A 25038-nucleotide genomic window follows, 5' to 3' on the forward strand; every position below is an offset into this window, starting at 1 on the left:
CTGAGGAAGTAACATGAATGTCTAGTGGCGGTCCGTGTTCTCTTTACCTTTACTTCGTTGGTTTGTATCGCAGCAGAAGGCAAAGTGAAACCTTTCAAGAGGCCATAGTTAGCCAAGAAGTCTGTGAGCCTTGCAAAAGAAAATGCCCTGACAGGCTGACCGTTCTCCCATGGGAATCTGACCACAGAGCAAGGCTTTGGGAAGCCAACGATGTGGCTGCAGTAAGTAGATCTGACAGAACTAAGTGCTACAGATATCCGGAAAAGGCAGCTTATATCAAGGTCATTAACTGCAATTCCGGCCAGGGATTCTGAACCAGAAGTACATGTACTCCCCTGCTGGAACGTGAGATACATTGCTTTATCTCACAGATAAAAAAAGCTTGAACCGTCTTGTTGTTTTGTAATAAGCGACTGCACGTTATTTGCAATACAAATTAAGAAATACACAATTTAATTACTTCAGGTTTCATACCTTTCCAGCAATCTCTTCAGCTGGTTACTTCACCATAAACATATCAGGCAGTTTGACGCTGGCTTGTTGTCGCAAATACCAGGATTCAGTCTCATTTGGTTGTAAGCGAGATTCGTGTTGGACGAAGTGGCACTGGGGCAGGTTCCTCTCGAATTCTTCGGTTTTCCACTGAAGATCATCATTCCACCGTTCTTCCACGCTCATCTATCACCGTCTCATGAGGTGTTCGTCAGTCCTGACCAAGCAGCACATTATCAAAACTTTGATCAGTCAGGGCCACCTGACTAGTCTGGGAGTAAATGTGTTAATATATGTTTCGATTGTTTATAAAAGCTCCTATTGTAGGGAACTGGTATTATATTTTTATTAGTGAAGTGTATGGATTATATGAGACAAGAAAACTAATTTCCTTAACAGAGACTTGTATGTCTATTGAAATTAGTTTTGTAGGAGCTGTTCCATTGTAGTTTTGTTGTGCCGCTTTGAAATATGTTTCATGTTGAAAATAATATCTTCTTCTTCTTCTTCTTCTTCTTCTATGGCTCTCCGGTCCGTATTCGGACCATGGCCTCCTCAATTCTCCTCTCCTGTTAGGTCCGTCTGTCCGAGGCTTTGATTGAGGTTTCGAAACATCTTCCTTTTTACGGTGCAAGGTTGTCAGCCTTGTGACAACCCCCAACCTGGAGGACCACGGTACCTGTTTTAGTCTGACCTGTCCCCCTCGACCAATCTGGCTAGGGAGGCCCTACCAGTAGCTCTTGGGGCCACTGAGGTACTCAAGCCCCACCACCACGACAAGGTGCAGGTACCATTAAGTGGGGAAAAGAATATCTACTGTTGTAAATATGCACTTTATAAGTTCTAATAAAGTCCTGAAGTAAGTATGGTGGATTATATTAGTCATGTATCCCACGTCTTGCTACTTATATTCTCCCGTGTGCACACACACATGACTTTGCGCCAAGCGCAGATCGAGTGAGATAGAGCAAATTCAATATTTGGTCTTCACATTTTACTCTCTCAGCAAGTCAACTTTATGAACACTCTGTGACCTAAATGTAATTGAATAATCGTACATGTAAATTCTCACACTACTCTCTACCAATTAAATCTCATATATTTTAGTTAAGTTTCTTATTTACCGTCGATTTGACGAACAGCATTTCCCATGACTGTCGTAATGTCAAATCGCATCAAAACCTTTAAAGACGTAAAGGAGTAGTGTGGCACAAAGTAACCACGTACTGGATTCTTTACCACCTGGCAAACATCATGCGACACACGCTGTAGATAGGAGGCTGTTTGTCTACGGTTATCGTTTCAGCCAAATATTTGTAATTCTTGTAGTTCTGTTTACTTAGTGTAAGAAACTTCAGTTTTCGCTTTCATTTTCGGAAGTTACGTAGGTCGGCGTTTCTGTTCTGCTAAACCAAAATTGATGATATGACGGTAGAAACAAAAGCGGTAAGCACGAAAGGAGGGCAGGAAGGCGTCTTCAGGTCTCCTCTCGTTGCCTTTCCAGCTCTCTTACTGACCGAAGCTGATTGATTGCACCAAGAGAGGTTTCATGTCGTGACACATGATGGAAGCGGGAACAGGAATTCCGTTTTCAGCGATTTACACAAGAGTAAAGAGCTTTCCGTGTCACTGCGGACGGACACTGGAAACCGATCCGGTCACCTATCAGATCCCATTTGGTCTGCTTGTTGCACAGCGCCTGTACTGCTAATAGAACATTTAATTTAGTAATGAATAAAATGTACTTGATAGAGTTTGAAGATTCTGTACTAAAAAAAATTTGTTTCACAGTACAGAATCTGTCTTGAAAATTTAATACTTCATTTAGGTGATTAAGAAATACGAGTGTCCTTGAAAGTCGAAGATTCGTTACTGTGTTCAAAAATAGCGCAACACTGGATCCTGTATCAAAATACTTGAATGCAGCCACAGTTTATCATATCATCTACGGTCACTTCTCCCATATTCTCTCCTTCTTGCAGATTTTCTTGCAAAATAATTACATGCATTTCTCGTTTCCCACAATATGTTACATTTTCCACCCATCTCATCTTCCTTTGTTTAATTATTATAGTAATAAAAATGGAATGAATAGATCATGAAGCATCTCGTTTTGTATTTATTTCATCATTGTTTTTCTAGTTTTCATTGGGTTTACACACGCTCCACGAGACGCTTATGAAGTCAAATACGATAACCGGAAACCGATCAGGATTCGAAGCTGGAACCTTTCAAAAATGAGCTAGACACATTACCGCTGAGCTCACCTGTTCGGACCGTCAATTCGTAACGTATAATCAACTGGATTAACGGGATTGGTCACTTACGTTTTATAATTCTATTTGAAGTATGAACAAAAAATGTCAATTTGCATCACTGAGGGAAACCGTGTAAGTTTTCGGTGGTGGATACCCCACTGACGACTGTTTCGTATTGTAAAGGTACTCTCTTAGCCGTGAGGTACTGAGAAAAACATGAAAATCCTCCGTCCAGAACCGCTTGAATACGAAATCCGAGCTGTGCCCACAACTTCCCGTGTCGTCTATTCTTTTACGGATCAAATTCAAACCCGTCTGTGAAAAATAAATCGATTATTTAACGCGACCTTGGACATCCCTAACAGACGTGTAATAAACAAGCCCCGTTCTGACGCTGTTCTGCAGTAACAGGTGACACCTTGGACCACAGGCTGCAGGACGATGCCACACTGGCTCCGGGCGACAGCCGACATTCTTGAAACTGAAACTTTAATTACGACGAGCGATGACAAGAAAAGCAGAGAGAAGGAGAGAGTTAATTTAAATCAGTGACATCAGCAGGAGAAGGAATATTAGGAGATTCTGTGCCTAGTGCCACGTGGTCTCCTTGTCTCTTTCACATTATTATATTATATTATGTTATAATGGTGTTGAGATTGAAAACTTCGAGTCTGTATTATACAGCGCCAGTACAAGTGTCGCTGGATGTGCCAACCATTCTTAACGCGGGCCAAGGCCGAGTAGAGTGAGGACTTGGTAAAATGCATATTTATGGAAGTGACATATACTCGACATTAATTAGGCTAGTTCTTGTCTGCTACATGGAGAGACTCCAAGGGAAACATAATTATATTCTCTCTCTCTCTCTATTTTTGTATCTAGTATATCACGTGAGATAGTTGAACGGAGCTGAGTGCAAAACAGGAAATACCATAAGACATGTTAATTTTTAAGGGTTAGTAATCGCAAGTACAAGAAATTCAATTCATTTATTTAAGTGCTTTACAACTGCCAAAAAGGCCAATAACTGCCAAGCACTAAACCAGAGTACAGGATAAAATATAATAAGTAATTAATTTATTTCAATAATAATAAAAGTAAAAGAAAGAAACAAATGAAACTAAATATTAAATGTACCATATTAATAATAATAATAATAATAATAATAATAATAATTCGATTCATTTATTGAATAATATTTCACAAATAAATGGGCTAAATACGATACCTAAGTAATATAATTCAATTTAATAATTCTAAATAAAATATATAATACTAAATAATAATAATAACAACAATATTTCAATTCCTTTGTTGAGTGTTTGCCAACAGCAAAGAGCCTATAACAGGCAAACACTAATACAAAGATAGAAATTTGATAAAAAGAAAATAACCTACCTAGGTAAACACTAATATAAGTGTAAAACAATAATAAAATATAAGGTACAAAATAAAAACATAAATGTTCATATTTATAGCGGGATGAATCCTGTATCTGTAATTTTAATTATCTCGTTTGTCCAATTTGAGTGATACTTTGATAGAATTTATGGTAAATGAACAAAAAAAAATTATTCCTAAATCCTGAAGAAGGAAGCCGCTTTGGAGACCAGGTCGTAGATGGGAAATTTCTCACGGACTCTGCGTCGTTTCCACCACAGAACTTCAGGCTACTATTATATTTCTTTTATTGTAAGTAACGAATTATATTACACAAAGGTGTGGATGTAGTGTTGTATACTTCGTTCAAAAGTTATTTGGAGGAAGAAATACAGACACAGTGACGCATAAGACGCTATAAGCCTTCCTTTCCTTAAAAAGTAATTAGGCCAAATAGTTGTGTCATCTCTGGCAGTTATTGGCTCAGCTTCCTAAACAGTTTCTTCCAACAGGCCTATGACCCCTTTTTATGGCTTAATCCATTTCGTGACTTGCCTTTTCTTCGGAATATTCTTGTATTTAAAAGCTTAAGGTACAATGAAAGGACTCTTAGTTACACAATCATATAGAGTAAATACACTTCAGAAGTATAAGCTTAAGTGTTGTTTCACGCATTTAACGACTTCTGCACTTAATTTACAAGTAGAACTGTAAAAAGAGAGACGTTTGTTTATCCAAAAGGTAAGATTAAATTAGAGCATGTTTTATCTCTATCACTCAAACTTGACTGTCATTCGAGACGCCAGGATAAAGACCCCATTTACATAGCCTACCACTTTGTATATTATTTCTATGGTGTGTGTTAAAACGATGAAATGGTATAAAGAACTCTGTTAAACAGACGCGAGCATGGAGCTGGATTTGAATGATTATCTTCGAAGCGCATTGCAGAAGCTTAGGCGGGCAGGCAGGTAAACGTGCACTAATCCTACCTATAATGCCCCGTAAAATAACAGTCTGTCAGAAATATGAATCCTGACGACACAGTTAATTTACTTTCCGGTTTACTCAAACCACTATAATAATGAGTTCTCTCGCTCATTTTGCGTTTGAAGGAATACGTAAATGTGATAACTCAGTATGAACCCCTCTAAGCTCTGGTCCTACAGGTCTCATTTTAACATACTGTAATGTTATTACTGTTATGAATATGAGAAAAACCAGCGAGAGGAAATAATCACAAAGTCTGTTTACTTTGGGTATGCATATTCTCTTTCGACACTAATCTAACCCAGGAAGTACACTACAATTAGAATCAAGTTACAGAATATTTTCAATAAAACTGCCTTAATTATATAACAAGAATGTATCAGCTACAGAGGAAGACGTTAATGAATTTTCACGAGATTATATTTAGGAAGACCATTGATTGTAACTATACATTTTTCCTCAAATACATAGAAAATTGCTGATTCTGTAAAGGATTGTGACAGTGACTGATTCAGTTGGCCAAGTGTGTTGATAAATCTTTAGCCGTTCTTGTATTTTGATGTCCTTTCATGTTTTATTAATATTTATTTAAGTGGATACATCTGTAAATATTTTTCCTCATGTTTCAGTGCATTAATCGAAATAACGTAATTTTCTAAAGTTGTTTTTGTTGTATAATGACCACCTTCAAGTGAACTGTGCCAGTCCAGGTTCGTAGTTCGATTCCCGAACGGGCTGAACCTTGAGATGAAAAGATAAACCAGACTTTGGCGCATTAATCTGGTTTATAAAAAAATTGATAGGCAGTGTCGGACACTGCCGCAGTTATTTTCGTGGAAACGTCAATCGTGTATAGTTCTGGTTGTACTTTGCCCTCATATATCGCGACATTTTAAGAAAATCGGGAACTTTTCAAACTTTTTCAAATTCACAGCCTCGTATCTTTTTGAGTTTTTGAGACACACACTTGGAGGCCAAGATGAGTTGTAACATATACACTCCTCTTCAAAACAACACTTGGTTCACTCGGATCGGATAATTAGTCTCTGAGATATGATCCCGTTTATGGACACGTGTCGAATCCGGAAAGTCGAAAATCGTGAGTTCACTTTGCGCGTGCGCAGTTCGCGACGTCCGGCCGCCACGAATGTCGGAGCGGTACTGGCACAAACGTTCATCCTTCCTCTCTAGAACGAGACTATGTCTATTTTTAGCCGAGTTATTGAAGTTTGAAATTACTTCGACAGAAACTGTCGCTCATTTGGGCGCGATTGCCTCCCCACACCCGGCATCGATTTTAAAGACGTCTTCACGTCAAAAGGAAGGAGGCGTAATTAGATGGTAATTAGACACGCCTTATTTCATCAAAATTTAATTAATTTCGTGAACGTTGGCATTGTTTAATGTATCAAATTGGAAAAGAGAAGCGACAATCAGTCGTTCTTTCCAGACTTTCCGTCTAGCGGTGACATGACTTCCACAAAGCTCTAGCACTCGTTAAACTTGTTTACGAGGCGAAAAATTAAGTCTTTCAAGATAAGGAATGATTATTGTCAAAGAACGGTAGCTGTGGGGCGACGGATAAATGAAATTTGAATATGTCTTTTCGGCGTGTTTCTGACGTCATGGGGAACGAATCGGATCTACGTATTCAATTCAAAATTTAGTACAACTACAAAATTAGGGGGTATTCTTTACCTGGCACTTGTGCTGTTGGGCTGCTTACGTTTTGTTCTCCATTCGATCAGACACATTCTACTTGAACCTAAAAATCTAACAAATAAAGACAAACATCCGAATCATCGCGCTGCCTTACATTAAGTGTCTGTATGTCTCAAGTGACAATAAAAGTGTACTTCTCCAAGAACATCTCAGTGTCGTCTATCAGTTGCCCATGACAAGAGATTTCGCTTCCTTTGTGCTTCAACCATCGGTTTCCCCGTATATTCCCTGAGACTCTTGTTCACCGATAGAACCCGCACAAAATATTCCTTTATATCCTTCCACCTACCTAAAAATATATCTTAAGTTGTAACCGCAGATGACCGGGCACGCTACAGGGTTTGAACCCGTGGCAACTTCCGTGGAGTGATAAGGCAAAGCGGAGGGAAGGTTACAGTACCCTTCATAATAATAAGAATGATTAAGATGAAGAAGAATTAGATGAGCCGGACATGTAGCACGTATAATAACTATATGAAGCAGAGATCTGCTTGGGAAAATGATTTTACGATCAGAAATTGTTTTCGTCTTTTGTTGAACCCGAAGTTCCTTTGCCTGTTCACAAAATCTCAACACCAGTACCTGTCCCGTGCCAAATGAATCTAGTCCACACTCTCCAACCTTGTCCTTAAGGTTCAATTTTGATATTATTCTCCTCCCATAGGTCTTCATATCTATGGTTTCCAAACCAAAATGTTGCATGCATTTCTCATTTAAATCATAGTTGCTGCATGTTCTATGCATATCATCCTAAATGTTTTTTATTATCTTTTGTTTCTATTTCGATAATAATGCAAATTGTGACGCTGTTCACGGATTTATCTCCAACCTCCCATAATTTCATCTCTCTCGCGTCGAAGTTCTGGAATGTGGCGCCTATGTGGTTTGCAGACCACACGGCCGAAGACAGCGATCTTCATATTCTTCGCCGTGAGAACTTCAATTCCCATTCTTAATCTGTGTTGCTTCCACAGAGACGCCAAGTTTTACACCTTCAAAAACCGAGCCACATAGTACAAAAACAGAACGCATCAACGGCGGAGACTCATTCTTTGCGTCATGTGACCTGCGATTCAAGGCGAAAAACTGTGACAAATACGTTCAAACAGGGCGATGAGTGTCTGTGACATACTCATCTTCGTTCTTGTTTGTTTCGCACCGCCGTGATGGAACTAACACCTTTGAAACGTCCGTAAACGCCTACCAAACCACACGGCGCAGCCATCCTCAAGGTCTTATTAAAGCTTGCCCCTGTTTGTCCGCAGTCTGACGGCCGCCCCCCGCAACCAACTGCTAGTGAACTCGTCTGGCAGCCCAGTACAGGTTAGCGTGCCGACCGTCCGCTAGGCTTCGCTCTTCAGTCAGTAGGGTTGCGACAGGCGACGTGTGTGGAAGCCGGTTGGTTAGAGCTAGGGCTCACGTAACGCGATCAAATCCCGCTCAACTCGTTCTTTGCACAGTTTTTTTCAACACGACACTAGTGACATATATGAATAGGAATTGCGTAAGTGTTCTGATATTTTGCGCATTTCATGATAGTTTTGAGAAGTGTTTGAAGTGATTGTTTTGTTGTTAGTCCATTCCTACATATTTTCTTAATACATATTGTGGATGAAGAAGATACCTCTAACACGCAGTTTAAGTGTATTTTTTGTGGAGGGAAGTTGGAGAAAACGTTGTGAGGTAATCGAACCACTCATCAGGGATTCAGAAGAAACGGATGTCGACAGTAAGGTAAGTGGGAGCATTTCCATTATATTCTAATGAACCGAAGAATGTGGGCATCTGGTCAGACTGGAAGCGGGGAGATTGATAAATCATTGTGATAGTTTTACATCCAACAGTTCTGATGCACGCTTTCGTGGGAGAATGTTAGAATAGCACAAATTTACGAATAATTGAACAGTCGTTTGTTCAACGGCCCTGCCTATGACTTTGAATGTTGAGGTGGGAGGAAGGTGTTTTACTTGTTTTGAGATACTATCCCAGCATTCGCATTCTTGGACTATGGAGAATTATGAATCTCAGAAATGAAATACCTTAGGGGGAAAAAATCGAATGTGCTACGCGGTGAATACGAATCGGCCATGCTAACCACTTACATGCACATCTTCGTAATCGGGAGGTTAATATTGAATACAGTTACGAGTGCGTTTCCGCGGATTGTGCAAAGTTGCACAAAATACACATTTACAAGTCGTGCTTCGTAGTATCGGTCGTTGCCTGTGGGTAAGAAACAGGATGACTCATGTACATTCTTGTGAACAGAAGAATAATAGGACCGCATCTGTATCAGTGGCGTGACGTCCTTCCTTTATTCTTGTTTATTCTGTAGAATTTGAAGTTGTTACAAAACGCGAATGAATAATAGCGACAGAAATGCAGCTTGATTGTGCAAGCCGACTAAAGTTACAAAGAACTAGCTAGTTCTGACTTCGGATTGGTGTATTTTACACTTTTTTCAAAATTGTCTATGGATTTATGTATTGTGATTCGTGTGAATTTTTTCTAGCTTGAGGATAGCTGTCATTTTGGGTTTTTGCGCTCTGTAGTCTGACAGAATTTTACCGACGTTTCAGAGGTGCTTGTTGCCGCCATCGACACCCTGAAACATCTGCCATACTACAGCAAGCCGGAAGACGACCATTTTCATATTAGCCGCCAGCTTTCCGGCATATTGCGCCTGTAGTATCATAAGTTGACCAACGCTTCGGAGGTGCGTACTGCCTCCGTCATCAGGACGATGATGATGGCCATCTGTATTGCTGAAAGCTGCCGATAGGTGTTCGAAAATTTACAATGGCACTGAGCATTTGGGGAAACTTCAGAGTGTAATATATACACGTCAAACGTATGAGAGAGCAACATGAACAGAATGATTTGCACAAATTCACGACTGTCAAATGAGATGATTAGAAGCGATTAATTTGTCATCGGATAGCTGCTAGTGACGGTCTCTGGTGAACAAGGTAATGAACTTTCGGGTTCTGTAAATATCTCTCCATTCTCGAGGACTTTGCCCTTTTATAGACAGTACCGTAATTTATATTGGTGTATAGTTGCAATCAAAAATGGTATTTAGGTAAAAACACTTCCCATAAACATTTTATATTTCCCATAATTAAGCTGCTTATTTATAAATATATGCTTCGCTGTAAAATGTGTCGTAAACACTAAAATAAACGAAATTATTTCACATTCGTCATGTTTTTGTTTGTCTGAGTATCGTTTAAGTGGAGTTCATGAACTGGCGTCCACTTGGTTAATGTTTTTAGGATTATCCATATAATTTCTGTACCTAACCAAATGCTTTCTAAGAATAGGACTCTGCCAGCTGACACACGCTTGGCGCTGGTTCACTTTGACCAGCTTGCTGTACCACTCTCTCTTTCGTATGTACTACGCATTTCAAAAACGTTTTGTATCCTCAGGCTATAAAAATAATACTGATGACTGTACACAATATATATTAATGATTCTAAAAGGACTTTACAACTTTGAAGGTATCTAGAAATTTAATCAGAAACCTTACATAATCATTTGAGGTGTCAAATTTCTATACACTTTCAAAGTTGTAAAGTCCTTTTAGAATCACCCTGTATATTAATGATTCTTATCGATATTAGAATGTAATCGAATAGCTTGGGAACAAACTACTTTTTGAGGCCAGATATCAAAAGCTTTTTCAGTTCCTTGGTGTAAAGAGGAGGGTTCTGAGGAATATATTTGCGCCCAGGAGTGATGAACTGACTGGAGATCGCAAAGAATTACACAGTCAAGAGCTTGACAATTAGTGCTGTTCCCGAAATAATTTTGGAATAACGAAGTCGACGATGAAGTCGGCAGAGTGAAGATCAGAAATTCGTACGTTTTGTTTGGAAAGCCAGAAAGGAGAGGCCAACCTGCGGGCTTAGGTGTAGGTGTAGGTGCGAGAATAATACCATTAATGAAATTAATCGTAGGGAAATGAATTTGGGAGTGGAAACTTCTCCCTGTTGTTTATTATTATTGTCATCATTTTATAAGTTTTTTTTGTTTTGTTTTATATAGTATTATTAATTGAATTATATGACTTAGGTATATTTAGTTTATTTACTTATTAATTATTTTGCATTAAATTAACACTGTACATTTATATATTTAGTTTTTTTTATTGTATTGTTTGTATTGTTAGTGCTTGGCTGTTATTGGCCTTTTTGGCTGTTGTTAAGCACTTTAATAAATGAATTGAATTGAATCATTATTATTATTAAACAATTATATTATAATTTCAGAACCGGTTAGGTTTTAGGCTCGTAAAGCCAAATTCATGCACTATAGTCCAATAATTGGTATTTCTTCTCTTTCTGGAACATTCTGGTGCATCTGTGTGTGCAGCAGTGCATCTTTGTACTTTAATTAACTGTGGTTAAAAGTTCTTGTACCGAAAGTTCGCGTGATTTTTCAGCGTTATTAACATGCATTCAGATTATCGACGGAAACCCTTTAATGGAAGAGTACTTGGGAGATTGAACGTAGGTCGTATGATACAATACTAAAATGGATTTTAAAACAATAAGCGCGTAGGGACGTGCACTGAATTAAACTGGCTCAGGACAGGACACGGGTTCCATAAATGGCGATGTTATTTATTAATTAGCTGAGCGGCTATAATTTACCTTTTCATGGTGTTATAATTGGACGATGTACAGCTTCCTAAAATGTTGTTACTTATCAGCTCAGACGTAAAGTCGTATTTAAAAATGTGAAATAAGCACATGCTGAGACAGTATCGAAATCGAAAATTGATTGGCTTCTTGTCAGTGTAAAAGTTTTTAAAATTGTAGCTATAACTCTACTTGATTGATGATGTGGACTGTTCAATAATTGATTAGCGTTTTTATTTCTAAGAACTGGTGGCAGGCCTATGTTATTATTTATAAACTTCTGGATTAATGCATTGGAAGTAACGCATTCTGTTGGATGCTGTGCCCAGTATGTGTAATGTTATAATCTGGGTGACAACTCATGCATTGGTTTGTTGAGAACTCGTGGTTTAATTTTGTAGGCTTACGACTTGCTAGGTTTGTTCAGCGGGATGCAATTTGGCTTTGGTATACTATACTCGTAAATAGCAGCATTGAATGCGAAATTGGCTAGCAGATCAGGTTCAGTTACCGGTTAGCTCGTCAGGAATTAGCAGAGGATGAACTTGCAGGTTTCCGGTCATGTCAGACACAGCTTTTATATTGTTATATACAACTGAAATATTATATTATCTTTGCGCGGTCTAATTCTGGTTTTTGTTTGTTTTCCTTGCTTCAGCGGCTAGACCAGCTGTTCAGCGACAGAGCTGTCACTGTTCTTTATCCATGGACTGTCTTCCGTTTTGGTACAGGTGATGTGGAAATTCGGTATCTAGCATTCTGGAGATGAAAGTTGCAAAAAAAAATGCATCTTTTGTCTTCATCAAGCCTTCCTGTTCGCATTCAAAAACTCTAAAACGGCGTCAGAGATATTTGTGGAATTTGATACTGGACAGTGTTGCTAAATTTTGTCGACACTTTCCAATTTTGGTTGAAATCTGACAAAAATAGCTGTCCCTTGAGGGCTATATGCGTTTATGTGTGACGGAAGTAAGAGCAGCCGCACACCAACTGCGTCAAGACAAGCATCAAGACATGAGACAAAAGACGCAGTCTTGCTTTATTCGTGATTCAGACTCGAGTCCGCACACCGAAGTAGCACGTGTCTGCGTCTTATCACATCTTCTCTAGTTGATGACATGACGTCGTCCAGTGGTTGAAAGTACGTAAAGGAAGGAAATGGAAGTGGATTCATGACTTTAATGAGTCGTGTGCTCAACATGGTGCGTACGTTTTAGCGCGCGACTTGTTAAACGATCCGATGAAATTCCAGTCTTATTATCGAATGTCCCCAGAATCCATTTGTGTTCTTACTTTTTGAAACCAAACGTAGCTCTTCATTTGTAGAATAAGTACACTTTAACATAAATCTTTTCGTTTTATGTGTGAGTGAGAGCAGACTTGTACGAAACGAGCTTAAGCTCAGTGTGTATAATAGTTAATTCAGTCATTAGCTCATTAAAATAAAATTAATCAGTGCACTTTTGAAACTGCATGCCAAGCTTTATCAACCTCCTCCTTGTTTGAGTGGCCCGGGGTCGAATAATCGTATATTACCGGGAATTTCTCAACCGTCTGCACTATCTTAATATTTGTTATTCTTCACTCATGTCGATAACGTACACTGGTCCTGTTACTTGAGTACTGATGTCTCAGTCCTGACGCACAGAAAAGGAACAATCCGAGTCTCGCTGCACGTGTCTGCAGCATGAAGCTGACGTCAACATCATGACTCAGACCGGTGTGCGGCGGTTTTCATAATCTCATTCGTTTCAATTGTGCTCTTTCTTTACGTCATGTCGCAGACATCGTGTCTTGACTGTTACATGTCTTGACGCATGCCGGTGTGCGGCCTACCTAACGCGTTGGTGATTCCAAAAAGGAGAATTCTTACGTACAGAATTCGCAGCCAGCCCCGCAACAACTTGGGGAATCCCCCGTGATTACGTCATAATCCAGACAGACAGGCCTCACGCATCTTTTCCGTGCATACGTTGTTAAACCCAGAAGTCTTGAAGTGCGATGTTAAATCAATGTCTGGGGCCGTGTGTGCATTAAGGCAACTGGAAACTGCAACTCAGTTTCAATTGCTTCTGTGTTTCGGTGGAAAACCAGCTGTTTCTTCAGTGCGTGTAGACAAAATAAATCTATCTCTATAGTTAGTTGTTCAGTAGTCTTTGTAGGAAAGGGTCTTAACTATGAGGAAACTGACATCCTGAATTATTTCTCGGTTGAGTTTCCAACATTTTCTTGCATGCGTTTTGTTCAGTCGTGGTTCATTGCGAGATGAGTTGAAGTTGAATTGCAGTTTCCAGGTGCCTCGGAGCACATCTATCCCAGGTGTCACGTGGGGTGTGTGTAGTATTATTAAATGCAACCCCCCCCCCGCTCCCGGAACAATCACACCAGAATGCGAAGGTATTTTGGTAATAATAATATGCAATCTCGCAGGTGCGAACATGATTTTGGTTGAAAATGATTGTAAGATTACTTATAATAAACTGAAAGTGTCTGACATGGAAATAAAATCCAACCAAGAAATTGATGAATGATTTTCTGCTTGAATATCTATTTGTACTGCGATTTATGGAATTACATTGTCGTAAACGGGTAAGATTTTAGTCCGACTGTCGATAAAATGTGTAATGAATATTTACTTTGATGGAGAAACATAATGGAAAGAAGGTAAATAAAATTGCATACGTCTTAGAAAGTGTATTTATTGAACATGCTTGTGATATGCGTCATAAATACTCGGGCTGCTTATGACGTGTGTTGAACAGCATTTTCTAAGTACCTCTACTCATCGCCCTGATGACGGAGGCAGCAAGGACCTCTGAAACGTTGCTAAACTTCTACCATACTACACGGCGCTAGAACCCAGAAGACATCCATAAAACTCCAAGGTCCTTTGGGATTTCGATATCCGTAAGCAGATTTGATGGTGCTTAAATCAAAGCACGTGTTCTTTCGACTTGAATTACACAGTCTTAAATTACCCTCTATTTTCGCTCTGTTAAAGAAATGTCAATGTCAAATTATTCGTGGACTTAATTGGCTTCATAAAGGACGTTATTTTTCCTCGCTTCTCGTGATAGACATAGATACATAGATAGAAGACAGCACAGCATCTGTTTGCTTTCTGTATCTTTCGTACTGCCCTCTACTCGATCTGCCCCGGAAGCTGTTAGATTCCCCCTGGGTTTGTGCTAATGCTCACAGTCTGAGACCAGCGTTGCGCAAATGTTCTAGGCTGTAGACCGACGTGGTGATTAGCTCATTACCCGACCTTCTCAGGATTTGAAAGTGGCAGTCAAGGTTATCATCAAATGATCACAGATACAGTGAACTTGTTGTCCCTTTATCTGGTGTCTTGCTGTGAGTCCAGTAAAAAAAAGCGAATACCTTGAGTGGGAGTAACAACCATACATCTTTAAGTCATATGTGCTAAAAGATTTTCGATAGATAAAATAGGAAACTTTCTGTAATCTTATGATTTTTTAGAACGTAAAATAACATGACCGTGTAAAAATGTTTTTTTTAAAACTTACAACATAATAGCTACAACTGTAACAAATTATTGTCTGTAATAGATGACTTTTGTATGAAGACAGATAATAAGTATTCAATAAAATATTTATGAAATCTTCTCGGGATATCATCCATTTCACTTGGTTAAAAATCACCGATGTTTCGGGGACCGTCTGTGTTCCTATAATTAGGTTTTCGACGTGATCACATATTTTACTTATGTTCGTTGCCGTGAAACCTTTAGATCAGACCTTACGAGGGACAAATGGCTTCAGAAACATTGGTGATTTTCAACCAAGTGACATGGCTGATAATCCGAGAAGATTTTATAAGTGTTAGTCACCATGAAAGCTTCAGATTGTGCGCTATAAAATATTGTTTGTAAATCAATTTCAGTTTTGGATTTCCGTAAATTATGCCGAAATTAGAATTGGTTGTGTACTCGAATAAGGCCATCGCTTCACAGCTGAACGACATTGTTCCATTTCAGTCACTCTTGTAGAATGGTCGGTGTCTGGGAGATGAACACACACCATCGCGGAAACTCTGCGACCCTTAGTATTTCATCGCCATGAAATTACCATTTCGTTTCAATCCTCGTTTCCATCAGACAAGATTTCATTAGAAGAGATTTTGAAATCGTGTAACTTCTTGTTTTGTGAAGTAATTCTCGCCAAGTGGAGAACCGTTCTTTACGATCTCCAATGTGGAGACAAGACGTAGATAGAACAACACAAAAGCTGATCTAGTGCCTTTTTTTACGGAGATGAACTGACACCTGGCGTTCATAACAATACGGATTTGTTTGTGGATACTCCAGTATTTATCTCCAAAACGGAATGCTGTTACGAAGTTAATCTTTATGCCCTTCTTGTGTGAAGTATGTACAGCAAAAGTAGGATAAATGAGTAGTGATGACGTCATTGTGTAATGCTGCCTGGTTGCAGATACCTGCAGCTGGAATGAAAGGCAGCTTTTGTTACTTACGTGCCTGAAGACGCAAATGAATAACTTTAATTCAATCCAAACATAAGTGACAGCTAATCCAGACTTGAATTCGATTCTAATGTGTAGATCATCGGAGTCGAGACTTCTGTTAATTCCTGCTACGAGGTTTGGCGTGTCACTTAAAATTTGATGTTGCACAAAAGGCCGGCAATCTTGATTTCGTTGTATTTCTATCACAAGGGCCAGCTTGTCCTGACTTTTAATTCATTCCTCTCTCAGGGTCTCGGCCGATCCTGACGTCAGTTCAATTCCACACGCGTTTCGGGAAAACTTGACTTGAATTCAGTTCAGTCACCTCAGAGTCTGTTGCACAAGCTTCTAATAGCTGTTGCAGACCAACAGTTATCCAGCTCACTGGAAGAAACGATAATACGTAAGTTAGGCGTCTGAGTCGGAATTCAAACGAATTCAATGGAGCAAACACCCTGAGACGCTGATAGTCGCTCAGCTGGTCAAGAAATTAACGGCCCCTTGCTGTGGTGTTCTCAACAGCCCGCTGCTGAGGTGACACGTAATCTGTAGGTGTCCAGGTTTAATTTTGAACGACTATAAATGTTAAATCCTATCAGTATACGCCAACTTGTGTTTACACTTCGGCAACCTTCCATTAGGCAACCTTAAATAGGTAGGATTTACTCGTCGCCCTGATGATGGTGGCAAGAAGAACCTCTGAAACGTCGGTAAACTTCTACCATACTACACGACGCAATAGCATAGAAGACAGCTATCTTCCTAACCTTAAATAGATAACTTAAGTGCCAAAGGTTATAATTAAGCTGAAGGTAGCCATTCCTTTGCATCCTGTTTAGTGGGTGTGGGTGTATTTTTCACTAATCCATTTTCTGCAATGCCGTGGCTACTTAGAGTTGCTAATTCGTAATTATTATTATTTAGTGTTCTGTCTGACGACAGGTCCATATGAACAGGATCCTTCCATCCTTTTCTCTTCTCGGACTGGGACCTGTTCATATACGTTCTTGGCAGATGATCCAGAAGTGGTTTGCCATTGCCTTCTTCTGTGTGTGAATGGAGTAATTGTTGGGATGCCACGGAGGAAAACTCCGTGTTGCCTAGACCACGGCCTTGCCCAACACAAGTTATAAATTCGAACCCGAGACCCCAGGATTACAAGGCCAGCGTTCTAACCGCTAGACCACCTCATCTTATTATTATTTAGTGTTCTGTCTGACGACAGGTCCATATGAACAGGATCCTTCCATCCTTTTCTCGGACTGGGACCTGTTCATATGCGTTCTTGGCAGATGATCCAGAAGTGGTTTGCCATTGCCTTCTTCTGTGTGTGAATGGAGTAATTGTTGGGATGCCACAGAGGAAAACTCCGTGTTGCCTAGACCACGGCCTTGCCCAACACAAGTTATAAATTCGAACCCGAGACCCCAGGATTACAAGGCTAGCGTTCTAACCGCTAGACCACCTCATCTTATTATTATTTAGTGTTCTGTCTGACGACAGGTCCATATGAACAGGATCCTTCCATCCTTTTCTCGGACTGGGACCTGTTCATATGCGTTCTTGGCAGATGATCCAGAAGTGGTTTGCCATTGCCTTCTTCTGTGTGTGAATGGAGTAATTGTTGGGATGCCACGGAGGAAAACTCCGTGTTGCCTAGACCACGACCTTGCCCAACACAAGTTATAAATTCGAACTCGAGACCCCAGGATTACAAGGCCAGCGTTCTAACCGCTAGACAACCTCATCTTATTATTATTTAGTGTTCTGTCTGACGACAGGTCCATATGAACAGGATCCTTCCATCCTTTTCTCGGACTGGGACCTGTTCATATGCGTTCTTGGCAGATGATCCAGAAGTGGTTTGCCATTGCCTTCTTCTGTGTGTGAATGGAGTAATTGTTGGGATGCCACGGAGGAAAACTCCGTGTTGCCTAGACCACGGCCTTGCCCAACACAAGTTATAAATTCGAACCCGAGACCCCAGGATTACAAGACCAGCGTTCTAACCGCTAGACCACCTCATCTTATTATTATTTAGTGTTCTGTCTGACGACAGGTCCATATGAACAGGATCCTTCCATCCTTTTCTCGGACTGGGACCTGTTCATATACGTTCTTGGCAGATGATCCAGAAGTGGTTTGCCATTGCCTTCTTCTGTGTGTGAATGGAGTAATTGTTGGGATGCCACAGAGGAAAACTCCGTGTTGCCTAGACCACGGCCTTGCCCAACACAAGTTATAAATTCGAACCCGAGACCCCAGGATTACAAGGCCAGCGTTCTAACCGCTAGACCACCTCATCTTATTATTATTTAGTGTTCTGTCTGACGACAGGTCCATATGAACAGGATCCTTCCATCCTTTTCTCGGACTGGGACCTGTTCATATGCGTTCTTGGCAGATGATCCAGAAGTGGTTTGCCATTGCCTTCTTCTGTGTGTGAATGGAGTAATTGTTGGGATGCCACGGAGGAAAACTCCGTGTTGCCTAGACCACGGCCTTGCCCAACACAAGTTATAAATTCGAACCCGAGACCCCAGGATTACAAGGCCAGCGTTCTAACCGCTAGACCACCTCATCTTATTATTATTTAGTGTTCTGTCTGAAGACAGGTCCATATGAACAGGATCCTTCCATCCTTTTCTCGGACTGGGACCTGTTCATATGCGTTCTTGGCAGATGATCCAGAAGTGGTTTGCCATTGCCTTCTTCTGTGTGTGAATGGAGTAATTGTTGGGATGCCACGGAGGAAAACTCCGTGTTGCCTAGACCACGGCCTTGCCCAACACAAGTTATAAATTCGAACCCGAGACCCCAGGATTACAAGGCCAGCGTTCTAACCGCTAGACCACCTCATCTTAATATTATTTAGTGTTCTGTCTGACGACAGGTCCATATGAACAGGATCCTTCCATCCTTTTCTCGGACTGGGACCTGTTCATATGCGTTCTTGGCAGATGATCCAGAAGTGGTTTGCCATTGCCTTCTTCTGTGTGTGAATGGAGTAATTGTTGGGATGCCACAGAGGAAATTTCCGTGTTGCCTAGACCACGGCCTTGCCCAACACAAGTTATAAATTCGAACCCGAGACCCCAGGATTACAAGGCCAGCGTGGCTAATTCGTATTATGCTTCCTTAAACTTGCCTGGTGCAGGCTGCACGCTGTTCTGTTAGATCACGAGCTAGTCAATGGTACGTGAACCCTTCTGCGAATGTTTACGAACCGGTTGTGTTACTTTGACCAATTCCTTGCTGTTCAGCCATTTTTTTTGGGCCGTATGCTAAAAGGGAAAGTTTAAGAATGCTGGAAATTACATGAAGTAAGTTTAGAACAGTGAAAGGGCAATCTGAAGGAGTACGAACTTGTGTTCCAACCCTATTCTGGGTATGTATGTATTTATTTTGTGTTTGTGTTGTCTCGTGTAGGTAGTGGCGTTGCAGTATGCCGATCCTCCTCCTAGGGAGTCCTACCATATACCCAATAAGCTGTTTAATTCATAATTCTGAATCGGAAGACAACTTGTCCATGACAGTTTAAGAATAAGAACTTCGTCGCTGAAGATGGAGAAAGTGTGTTTCCCAGATTCGTTGGTAAATTACACATGCATCGAGGTAGCGCGACCCCATAGCCCACAAGAACATCGACAGAAATGTTAAAGTTTTTAGTGTCCTTTTATGTTAGTACTCTTTAATATGGTCATATTTAATTTGATTTTGTATTTTTTATTATTTGTAATAAAATATTGAGTTTCAGGACCTTCAAAGGTCGATGTTTATATCGATTAGAGAGCAAATATTTTCTGTTGCAGACACGGCGTTGTAATATTGGTAAGATAACCGATGTTAAGCGCCATTTTTGTGGCCGCAAATCTCGACTCTTCGTTATAGGATATGTGGATTTATCTTTGTATGATTTGCTTTGAAGAACGAACCCAGCTGAAGACACGTTCTCCATGTCTACTGTAAAGAATTAATCCTTATAAGGTTTAATTTCCCACCTTTGTTCTCTTGAGTGGTAGTACTTACTATTTTCTTCATGTGTGTTATGACGTAATGGCTGATTCAGCTTTGTATGCGAAGGGATATCTGTTTCCATTTTCAGCAACATCTGTGTAGTCGGTCATTCGCATACTTTATTTTTTAAGCAAAGGTGTGCATGTATGTACTGTGACGACGACTGCCTTCATTAATAATATTAGAACTTCTTGCCAGAAACCGGTGTCCCGGTTTGATGGCCAGCAATCGTGCTTTGTATTCGTGAGTTATCGGTTTTAGACGTAGGCTTGGAATTCTGCTGTCCTGATTTAAATTTTTAGTCCCCGCAGGCAAATTCTGAAATAATATATTGAAATAGGCCAGGACCGTTTTCATCCTTTTTTGTCATCGTTAGAAATTATCCAAGGCAATTAGGTTTAGGTGAACAGAAAACTAACTTCGTAATGAAGTCGAATTTTCTGCCAATATCCTTATGAAATGTGTTAAAGACGCATAGCCTGTAGAATATTAATTTACACATAACACGTCCTTACAAGCGGTAAATACAAGTTTGTTAGAAACAAGCAGCATCATTGTTTCAGTACAGTTGATTGCATGAAAAAACCGTACTTATAAGCTGTGGGGGGGGGTTCATCAATATTATTAAACTCGTGACCAAAATGGTTTTCAGTACTTACATATGCACATATTTTTGGGTTATATAATTATTTATATTAACTATTTCAATTTTGTTTACAATCACAAAATTATTTGTAGTCTGTCTGAAAAAGTATCAAAATTGGTTTTAGGATAATTACATACGAAACATACCCCACAGTTTCATGGTACGTTCATTTCGATTTATTTGCTGAGGGCTGCATCCTATTTCAAATAGAGGAGCGCCACAAAACGTTTGTAACCCAGTTTAAAGGACGACCAAAATTTTTTGTTAAGACGGAAGTTATAAATTTCCACGTAGAGTTTTATTTAGTAAGTCACTCTTCTTTGCTTGTAGTATCCATGGTGACGTAGGCATGCCTGAACTCATGAAATGCTACAATAATTTGAATTAACAAAGGAAAGGCAAAGAAAGTAATTTTTGTCATCGGCCTCCACCTTGGTCGCCTCTAAATAATCGATCTGTTCATGTATTATTTATTTATTTAGTGTTCTGTCTGACGACAGGTCCATATGAACAGGATCCTTCCATCCTTTTCTCGGACTGGGACCTGTTCATATACGTTCTTGGCAGATGATCCAGAAGTGGTTTGCCATTGCCTTCTTCTGTGTGTGAATGGAGTAATTGTTGGGATGCCACGGAGGAAAACTCCGTGTTGCCTAGACCACGGCCTTGCCCAACACAAGTTATAAATTCGGGCACCGCCGGGAATCGAACCCGAGACCCCCAGGATTACAAGGCCAGCGTTCTAACCGCTAGACCACCTCATCTTATTATTATTTAGTGTTCTGTGTGACGGCAGGTCCATATGAACAGGATCCTTCCATCCTTTTCTCTTCTCGGACTGGGACCTGTTTATATACGTTCTTGGCAGATGATCCAGAAGTGGTTTGCCATTGCCTTCTTCTGTGTGTGAATGGAGTAATTGTTGGGATGCCACGGAGGAAAACTCCGTGTTGCCTAGACCACGGCTTTGCCCAACACAAGTTATAAATTCGGGCACCGCCGGGAATCGAACCCGAGACCCCAGGATTACAAGGCCAGCGTTCTAACCGCTAGACCACCGTGGCGGTATCTGTTCATATAGGCTATATAAATTATCGACAGGCCTACTAATTAGTTTTACCCCACATACTTAATTTTAATAATGGTAACTATGTAACACCATTTAATTTCATCTGACGTAGCTCATAAATAATTATCAAGTAAAGAAATTTTTGTGTGTGCATTTTTAGCATGTCTGTACTTCTTTTCTATGTTGTACAGTGCTGTGGAAAAGAATAAATCAAAATGTGGAATCTTTTATTGTATAATAGTCAACATTTTAACATGTCGTGACAATGGTAATGTTTTGTTTCGAAATCTGTGTTTGCATTTGAGGCAATGCGTGTAGCAAAGTACTAAATAATTCTTTACAACCCTCGTCCAGTAGATGGCAGTTCAATCGAAAGCTTTTTTTAGATCCTGTAGTTGTAGGTTTGTATAAAACTTTGGGTAATTATGATACAGTAAATTCACATAATGAAGAGCTTCATAATTTTGTACACTTCGCTACTTTTATTACGGTTACGAAAGTAATTAACATGTGATGCATGAGGCATGTAGTACACATTACGAAGATGACAAATGCATACACAGTTTTCGTCTCAGAAGTTGAAAAGGCTTAAACATAGGTGGGAGAAGAATATTAAAGCGGTTCTTAAAGGAATATGATGTAAGGCTGTGAACTGGAGTCATCTGCCGATGATGGTCTTCTGTCGTTTGACGATGTGTGGACTCGTAGTTGGATACCCGCTTTTCGGATTTGCCAGTCTTCAGGGTCGAAGAGAGAAAACCAACACCCCCATATTCACCGCAGTGAGAACCTAAGAGCGCACTTGGATTCGTCTGGTTCAGGATATTGCTGGGCGGGTTCTTTAGACCACGGTAGTGATCCTTCGGGTTCCGCAACTGGCGAGGAGTTGCTTGATAAGCGGAGAGAGTTTCAGCTTATCGAGGAGGACTTCCGTGATAGAGGTAATTACTTAGGTACTTACAGTTGATGACAAATTAATGACCAGAAACACTTTAATCTTGTATCTAGCTACGAGTATGAGGACATGGAAACCTCCCGTGCCTAGTTTAGTACTTTGCTTATCGTTTCTTACTCTGTTGTTATGATTCAGAGTTGCAGTTGGTAACGCGTTACACAAAACTCTTAGCCAGTGGAACAGTTTATGTAATAAGCCGATATGTCAAATTCACATCTGTCGGCCATTGTGCGCAAGTTAGCGCGTTCGTTTGCTCAATGTACAAGTTCGTAATAAAAGTTCTCAAGAATACCGATTATTTCTTCTATTATTTTCTTCAGTTATTTTCTTCCTTCTAATTTGTTCGTCTGCACTGTAATTAAATTTTAAATGACGTTACACTGTAAGGTCCAGCACACAGAAACTTCGTATTACTTTGAAACAGAAACTTTCGTTCTTCAGCTACTGATTAAGATTATTTCGACTTCTTTTCTCATCAGTTTTTTTTAACCTGAAGGGGAAATCAGAATCAAAATAAGAACTTAATTCAGTTCGCTTCCTGTGCAGGGATTGTTCTGAAAAGTGAATGGCGGAATATCTTCCAGCCCACCTCTTTCAATTATCCACTCTGTTTAACTTGCGACAGGCAGGCTTAACTTTTCAACCCTTCTCTTTCCAGTCTGTCCGCTTCGTAGATTACTCTTCAAGTGCGGATGTCTGTAAATCCCTCGTGAACAATTTCCAATGGATACTGTTCTTTCGTTCGTGATCACTTTCTCGAGAAGAATTGTGTGCGATGGAACGGGGAATAGATTACAAATTATTTTTCTTGCTTTTTGTGGTCGTCTCAACTATTTTATATGCAGATGGCCGACGGCATTTCTTATCTTAATGCAGTCCGCACCGTCACAACTTATTTCTTAAAATCGATTTTAATATTGTTCTACCATCTGCTATTAAGTCTACCAAGTACCCTCTTTTGTCGAGGTGTTCCTGCCAACAGTTGAAATATTTATCATCAGTAAGAAATAATAATAAGATCAATCTATGTGTTTACGCAATGTATAACAGATTATGAAGCTACAAGATTTAATTTTTTATGTAGATTACTGCTGTAGGTCTGTAATTACATAGCCTGCTTAAATGTCTCGATAGGACGAGAGAGAAGATATTCGCGGCTGGGTCTGTAGTCTCCTTGGTTCGATTCCTGGAGATTCCGCTTTTAATCATCAGTCCCGGGGTTAGTTATTCTGCATTTTTTTTTGTCTTTCTATGGTTCCAAAAGTCAAGAAGGCCCGCCTAAGACAATCAACTACCGTTTCCTTTCATATCCATCCCAGTTCATTGTCTCATATATAAAACAAATATTGTGTGTTTATGTACGTATGTTCGCCCGTAGCGCGAGAATGGATACGCCGCTTTGAACCAAACTTGGCATCCTTTTTTTTTTGACACTATGAAGAGATTTTAGAAAGGACAGAACTCCGGAAAATGTCTTGTCGTCTTTGCCGATCGATTGGTTATAATTTTTTGTTTTAATTCGTCAAGTCCCGAGACGATTCTCACGGACGCTGTCGTTTCGTGCTAAGGGAAAGGAACTGTGCTATAGCGAACTTGCGATGTTTGCGAGTCAGCCTGTGCGTTGTGTAGAACACGTGTCGAAAGGCCCACTTGGCGGTCGGAATGATGACCAGGGACACGACGTTGATGGTGATGGACGTCGTCACCGAAGAATGTCTTTCCTCTCTCGTCTTTATGGAAAGAGGCACACGATTCGTGCGAGAAGCAACGCAGTGCTGAGAAGACCTGACACGCCGTAGCGAAGGAAAGCCACGGGTTTCCGAGCTCTGAGGCAGCGTATGAATTATTCACGACGCCCCTCTGCTCCCTCCACTATCTATTTTGTCCCTTCTGTCTCTTTGGATCCTCCTTCAGCCAGAAGCTTGCAAAGTGTCGCTGTACTCAGCGTCCCTGCCATGGACAACAGTTCAGTCATTGCTGAATTTAAGCCCATCTGATACTTGTATTCATCTTTTCTGTTATTCTGTGGTTTCGAACAAGTTCATCTAGCGGTAATGCACTGTACTCGCTTTCGGAAGGTACTCCTTGCGAAATCGACCAGATCAGTTGTTTTTCTCATGGTTTTGGTGATTTTTCTGATTTTATTTAGGAGGTTGACAAGACAGTACTTGAAAATAGATTACGAATAATTCATTTTGGTATAATACCTCCTTGTCGTTCATTACCTTCTTTTCATATCTTCTGACTGTCTCCAGTTGAAACAACTTCGTTGTATAACATAGGAATCGTTTCATCTTTCGGCAAGGACCGATCAGCTTACACTGATAGTATGTAGTATTTTTCCCTCTGTCCGAACGACGTTTCGGGAATTGCCT

The 25038-nt window shown here is 40.2% G+C and overlaps 2 protein-coding genes across 2 annotated transcripts in view; both read left to right on the plus strand.

The window, feature by feature from the left end:
- The window catches only part of LOC147871758 (uncharacterized), a 213571-nt gene extending 196447 nt beyond the window's left edge, over positions 1 to 17124 (plus strand). The window contains exon 4 of the mRNA XM_087360244.1: positions 16919 to 17124. Coding sequence (XP_087216370.1) covers positions 16919 to 17109 — 191 coding nt within the window. The 3' untranslated portion in view covers positions 17110 to 17124. The remainder of the gene's footprint in view (positions 1 to 16918) is intronic.
- LOC110836945 (protocadherin Fat 3-like) overlaps positions 12151 to 25038 on the plus strand; it is a 251388-nt gene continuing 238500 nt past the window's right edge. The window contains exon 1 of the mRNA XM_087360253.1: positions 12151 to 12219. The gene's annotated coding sequence lies outside the window, so the exon portion shown is untranslated. The remainder of the gene's footprint in view (positions 12220 to 25038) is intronic.

This window comes from Zootermopsis nevadensis, unplaced genomic scaffold, assembly GCF_977971745.1.
Source record: "Zootermopsis nevadensis isolate Lab colony 2312 unplaced genomic scaffold, Znev_1.0 Znev_ptg000040l, whole genome shotgun sequence".
NCBI classification, from domain to species: domain Eukaryota; kingdom Metazoa; phylum Arthropoda; class Insecta; order Blattodea; family Termopsidae; genus Zootermopsis; species Zootermopsis nevadensis.